Source organism: Helianthus annuus, chromosome 5 (assembly GCF_002127325.2).
Source record: "Helianthus annuus cultivar XRQ/B chromosome 5, HanXRQr2.0-SUNRISE, whole genome shotgun sequence".
Classification (NCBI taxonomy): domain Eukaryota; kingdom Viridiplantae; phylum Streptophyta; class Magnoliopsida; order Asterales; family Asteraceae; genus Helianthus; species Helianthus annuus.
The window spans coordinates 27506826-27512940 of NC_035437.2; the positions used below are offsets into that span (position 1 = coordinate 27506826).

General features: G+C 36.3%; 1 protein-coding gene across 1 annotated transcript; it reads right to left on the minus strand.

Moving 5' to 3' along the window:
• Positions 1–636: 636 nt before the first annotated feature.
• On the minus strand, positions 637–5383 carry LOC110940701 (NADPH--cytochrome P450 reductase). Its single transcript, XM_022182260.2, has 17 exons — positions 4922–5383; positions 4778–4837; positions 4563–4639; positions 4202–4259; positions 4037–4120; positions 3902–3938; positions 3744–3813; positions 3464–3649; positions 3281–3373; positions 2971–3196; positions 2814–2897; positions 2577–2728; positions 2394–2490; positions 2100–2327; positions 1876–1998; positions 1678–1791; positions 637–919 (listed from the first exon to the last, which is right to left on the minus strand). The coding sequence occupies exons 1-17, from the start codon at positions 5243–5245 to the stop codon at positions 839–841; spliced, it is 2094 nt and encodes a 697-aa protein (XP_022037952.1). The 5' UTR covers positions 5246–5383; the 3' UTR covers positions 637–838.
• Positions 5384–6115: the final 732 nt, after the last annotated feature.

Below are 6115 nucleotides of genomic sequence, written 5' to 3' on the forward strand. Positions count from 1 at the left end.
TGCGGAAGTACTTGAAGTATAAATCCAACTTTTAAATCAGTGAAGTAATGAGTTTCTTTATGTTTCTGTTTCACTTTGGTTATGGTGGGTGGTGATGATGGCGTGTTGCCTTGTTGCTATAAAGGTCATTGTGCTGGACTTGGAGTTCTGCAACAAAGCAAGAGAGGGTAAACGTCAAACTCGAATATTCTCTTCCTGAGTAACAACTATTAATCTCGTCATAATGAGGGGGTCTCCATGTCACACCGTCCTTATTTCGCTCATATTGTTAATTTTACCGAAAATTTCCGATTTTTTTTTGTAATGTAAAGTATTGGATTTTTAAGAGTTGGTCCCCACTGAGTTTCCATTCAAGCTCTGCCACTCGGTACTTGTGCTTGAGAGGAGGTATCAAGTATTCAGAATACTGGATAATAAACGAGAGGGGAGAATGTAGTTTCAATGGTCGAGGAACTGCTAAGGTCCCTTTTCGTAGTACAGTTTTCCATGACTAAATCGTTGTGAAGCTATCTACTCTATGCTAATTTAGGTCCGAGCTTGTAGCTCTTGATATGTTGATTTAGCCCCTTTACTCCTTTAGTGGTGGTTATCATGGATGGTGGTGGTTGGTAATGATGGGTGCATTGAACACTTGTATAAAAATGAAACAAGATTTATATTTATATTATAACATTACATAAATAGCCGCATTAGCCTTATATATTACAAGAAAAAAAAAAGAATTATATGGAAAAAAGAATTCAAATTCGAATTACTGACTGTAAAAGATCAAAATTATACTGTCATAAACTTGTGTTTATAAATTCCCCTCACATTTATTTCCTTTCTACTCGATAGATCACCAAACATCACGGAGGTATCTTCCTGACATTTGTAGATTCTTCACATACAGCTCTGCTTTAGAGGAATCCAAATTTCCCTGAAATCACCAAGAATGTATCAAACGAAATTACACCATTGGTTTTTTATTTAACCATACATCCATTCGTGTAATTTAGTCCTATAATCAGGGGTGCAAGCAGTTCGGTTTTAGCGGGCTCACGACGGTTTGGAACCGCAATATAGCCGTGTAAACCGAAGTGGCCTTTTAGCCTTTTTTGTTTATTTATTTATTTATTTATTTATATTGCTGGAATATGTAATTATGTATATGTATTCTACTATACTACTCATTAATCATTTTTATATTTTAAAACTTTTAATACAAACTAATGACTTTGAAATATTATTTTTGTTTAAACCACCAAAACCGGCTGTCCCACCCAAGTCCCAACCCGACCGGTTTGGCCCATAACCCTAACCATGAACAACCCTAACTTTAAAAAATAATAAATGATTTGTCATTGTAAATATTCTATTCTAAAAAATATCATATAAAACACACACCCACAAAAGGAGGAGGAATTCTTTTCAAATTTCCACATCTTTGTTTTCCATTTTGTGGGGTATGTGGAAGTGTCGACATCAACCATAGTTGAAATTAAAAAAGTCAACTTTGGACATCTAAAAGCTTTAATTCCTAATAATAGCACCCATCGTTGAAATTAAAAAGTCAACTTTGGACAACATCTAAAAGCTGATTCGTCAAATGTAGCCCATTCTAACTAAATGCCATCATAAATATAAAAAGAAAAAAGTGGAAATAATAATTCAATAAAGACAAATGTGTGGGTGTACCTGTTCTTGCACAATGGTGTGAAGGGTTCGGTGTACATCTTTAGCCATGCCTTTGGCATCACCACACACGTATAAGTATGCTCCCTCAGAAAGCATGTTCCATATATCCGAAGCCTGTTAATGCCATAATCATTAGTTAACTATAAGTAATAAAAAGCTTAAGTATTTACAAAAATTATTATTTCTCATTTACTTTACCTTTTGGCTCATTTTATGTTGCACATATTCTTTAGATGCGCCTTCGCGAGAGAAAGCCACGTCAAGCTCGGAAAGAGCGCCATTCTCAACAAAGTTGTTCAGTTCATTCTCATATATGAAATCCTAAAAATTTCAAACAAATTAATACAAGTTAAGATTTATGCATTATCGAATATCTTTTACTTGTTAAAATGAATAAAAGGTATATAGTTTAAATTAATTACCACTTTACGGTTTCTGCAACCGAAGAAAAAAATGGATTGACCTAGTTCGGTTCCAGATTCCTTGAGAGCTAATCTTTCTTGAAGAAAACCTCTAAACGGAGCCAACCCGGTTCCAGGGCCAATCATGATAACCGGGACTTTAGGGTCAGCTGGAAGTCTGAAGTTCGATGTTCTAACAAAAATGGGTGCCCAGCTGCAATCTTGACTTTCGGTCAAAGGCACAGCATTCTGAAATAAACAGTCAAAGTTAGTCAACAAATTCAATTTTTTAATAAAGTAATCAATTTTTAATACCTTCATCCAGGTTGAACATATTCCTTTGTGGATACGACCTGCAGGAGTCTTCTCATAAACTAATGCACACGTAACATGAATCCTGTTGGGTACCATCCTGTAATAACAATAACAATATTCATTAACCGCATGAAATTATATGGGAAAATTTACTTTATAATTAGAAATTAGAAATTTACTCACTTTGGGGAGGAAGAAATAGAGTAGTATCGAGGCTGCAAACGCGGGGCAATAGCTGCAAAGAAAACCCCGAGCGGAGGTTTAGCTGATGGAAAAGCTTCCATGACCTCAAGAAGGCTTCTTTGGTTTGCAACAATCCATTCAGCATATTCATCCTGAAACAAAATTATATAAATAACCAATAAAAAACCCCAACTTAATGAGTGATAATGGTATGAAACTATGAAAGAAACTACAAACCTTGCCCTCACGAGATGCAAGAAATTGTAGTCGATCAGCTTCAGTGGCATCAGAAGCATGCGCAGCTAGAGCAAGCAAGGTTGACTGCAATGCATATGCAAATATAAGCATTTGTCGAGCTTATTATTTAACAAATTTTAATTTAATAAAGTGGTACCTTTTTGGGAGAACTCAACAGATCTGCGTAATTGGTCAATGCTTTTCTTAAAGTGCAGGGAGGGAAAGGAGGCTGCAATGTAGGTCCACCGAGTGGTGTTCCATCTTCGTTATCAATGTGTAATGAGAAATAAGTATCTGCTGGTAATCCTATCAGTTTCTCAGCTTCCTCCACTACTTCAATTAGGTTTTCACAGTAGACACCGACGTGATCCCCAGTTTCGTATCTAAAATTTATACAAAATCATTAGCGTTTAGTAGGTAGATTGATTATAATATTGTAAAACATTCACATGAGTGCAATAACTTACGATAGTCCAGTGTGAGAGATGTCAAATTCAAGATGAGTGCAGGAGCGATCGGATTCAGGGGTATGGAGCTCTTTTTTAACAGCCACGTTGGATCTTTAAAACAGATTAGAATTATAAGTAAGGCTATAAAGATATGTGATTAGGTTAGAAGATAAACAATGAGTAATAGAACACATGTAATACCTGCATGGATGTTGAGCATCGTGAACAGTATGACCATTAGTTTGACTATGATTCTCGGAAAGCGTATCAGGTTTGTCATGAAACGCGACTCGGTATTCGGGAATGGCAGCTGTGTAAGGAGTGGCAGCAGTCTTGTCGTCTTCATCAAGAAGCAATTGATCCAATTCAGGCCACACTAACTCTTTCCTGAAAAAGCAAGATACGATAAAACATTATAAATTTACATTTTTATGAAGATTTTATCATTTTGAGGAGCATAGGAAAGTCTCGTTATCAATACCATGCAGAAAAATCATCTTCAATTGATTGATCATCATCTCCAAGGCCAACCGGAACAAAGCGCTTTGCACCTGAAACATAAATACGAGTTGAATGTTTGACAAAATTGTCATTGAAGTTGAAACATAACAAGCAAGTAACGTATGGGGATAAACATACCCTGCTCTGTGAGACCCTCATCAACCACTAATGCAATCTACATACACAACATACAAATTAGTTTAGCCAACACATTATTGATATGAAAGCTCAGATGCAAGTATCACTCAGACAGCATGATCGTTTATATTATACCTTGTTGAAATGCTCATACTGTTTGTTGCCAAGACCAAACACACCATAGTGAAGTTTTTCAAGCCAAACTCCTTTCTCATCTCCCTGCACAAGTAGCAACAAATTCCAAATCAAAATCCAGATCTTAGCTACATAGCTTTAATCCACAATGCAGACAATATTTACCTCGGTGAACCATTTATAAAATCTTGCAGCATTATCAGTTGGCTCACCATCTCCATATCTACACAACAAAAGTATCATACAAAATTCAGTTAATCGGTAACTAACCATCTACCACACCTTTTTCCAAATCCATTCCCTCATTATATATACCATGAGACTATCAACAATTTCTTTTTTGATGTCTACGAAAGTTGCAAAAACTTACATTTGCTCTTTTTCTATCTAAAGTCCACTTTCTCTAAGTCAAATTACTAATTTACGGAGTCTAAAATCGATCTTACCTATCCGTATCCTGAATCTAAAATAGTCAACCATTTCCTACATTCAAGGAAAACAAAACTAAACAAACACGAAAGCTTACGTAGCCAAGAAGAAGAAAGCAAATGTCTCCTTTTTGAATTTCTCTGCATACTCCTCATCATCAGCAGCATAATCATCCTGTATATGAATACAATACAATACAATTCAATTATACTAATTATAATTGTTCTTATTATAAAAATCAAATTCAACGTTTCTCTTTCTCCTAAGTCCTAATCAAGTATCAGAAGTTATAGAATAAAAGTCAACGCTTACCAAATCAACCACTTTAAACACAGCCTTCTCATATCGAGCCTTCGCTTCTTCAAACAACGCCTTCAAACCACAACAAATTCAACATCAAACACACAAATTCACAAATATTTCACAATCGAAACTTTCAAAATCACTAAACCTCACCTTAGCAAAACCTTCAGCGGTTCCAGTTTGCGTTCCGAAAAATATCGTAACCTTCTTCTTACCGTCATCAACCTCCTGCTCCACCTGCCGCTTCGGCACGACGATCTTCGGAGGCTCCAATTCTTTACCGGACTTCTTACCGGACGATCTATTCCACACGAAAACTGCTATAAAACCTAACAAAACGGCTGCTGACGTCATCAACACCAGCAACTGATTGTCCAGAAGCATCGTCAACGTCACCGGCATCGTTGAGTTTCCGTTATCTATCACTTTGTTGTTAAGCACGGAAAACGGCGTCGTTTCGACGGTTTCCGATTGCATTCCACCGATCGAAGGGAGCGGAGATTGAAAGAGTGTGGATGATCTAGAGAGAGAAAGTGTGGAGAAATGAGAGTTTGTTGGAGTTGAAGTTTCTCTCTTTCTCTCTCTAAAAGTATTATTATTGTGTTGTTGTTGGTGTGGGTGAGAGATACGTCTGGGTTTTTATGGGGGGTGGAAAGGATGGAGACAGCGCCTGCCAAACCAGACTGGTCAATCTCACTAACCATGGTTACTTTTTGTCTTTCTTACCACCAGGGTAGAGCTGAACAGAAAACCAAACCGAAATAACCGAACCGTAACCAAAATAACTGACAAAACCGAACCGAAACAAAAACCGATGGTTCGGTTTTCAGATGTTTAATAACCGAAAATTTAGGTTCGGTTTTTGGAAAACCATTTTCAATAACCGAACCGAACCGATAAGTTAGAATCCATATATATTTAAGTTTAAGTTTAAGTTGTTTAAATGTTTAACTCAATGATAGTAGAAATTATTAATTTTTATTCTTGAATGTTAAGTGTTTATAATAAACACATTACATGTTTATTATAATTGAAGTGATCTACTTATTACCTACAAGAAATAACAAAATTTTATATAAAAATTAAATGATCTTCAAATTATTATAAAAAAATGTCTTAATAAAAACTTTAGAGAAACATAAAAATAGATTAGAAGGTTAGGTTTACGTAAACAATAATAATTAAAGAAGTTAACTATAATAACTTAAAAAACCCCCTTCCAGCCCAGTTGATTCCCAAGTGGTTGGTTGGGCCGTTTCCTCCTTGGAGGTCACCGATTCGACTCCCGGCTGCGGCGTATGGGGGGGGGGTCGTCCCAATGATGGATCGTTTCCTATCGAGGCATGG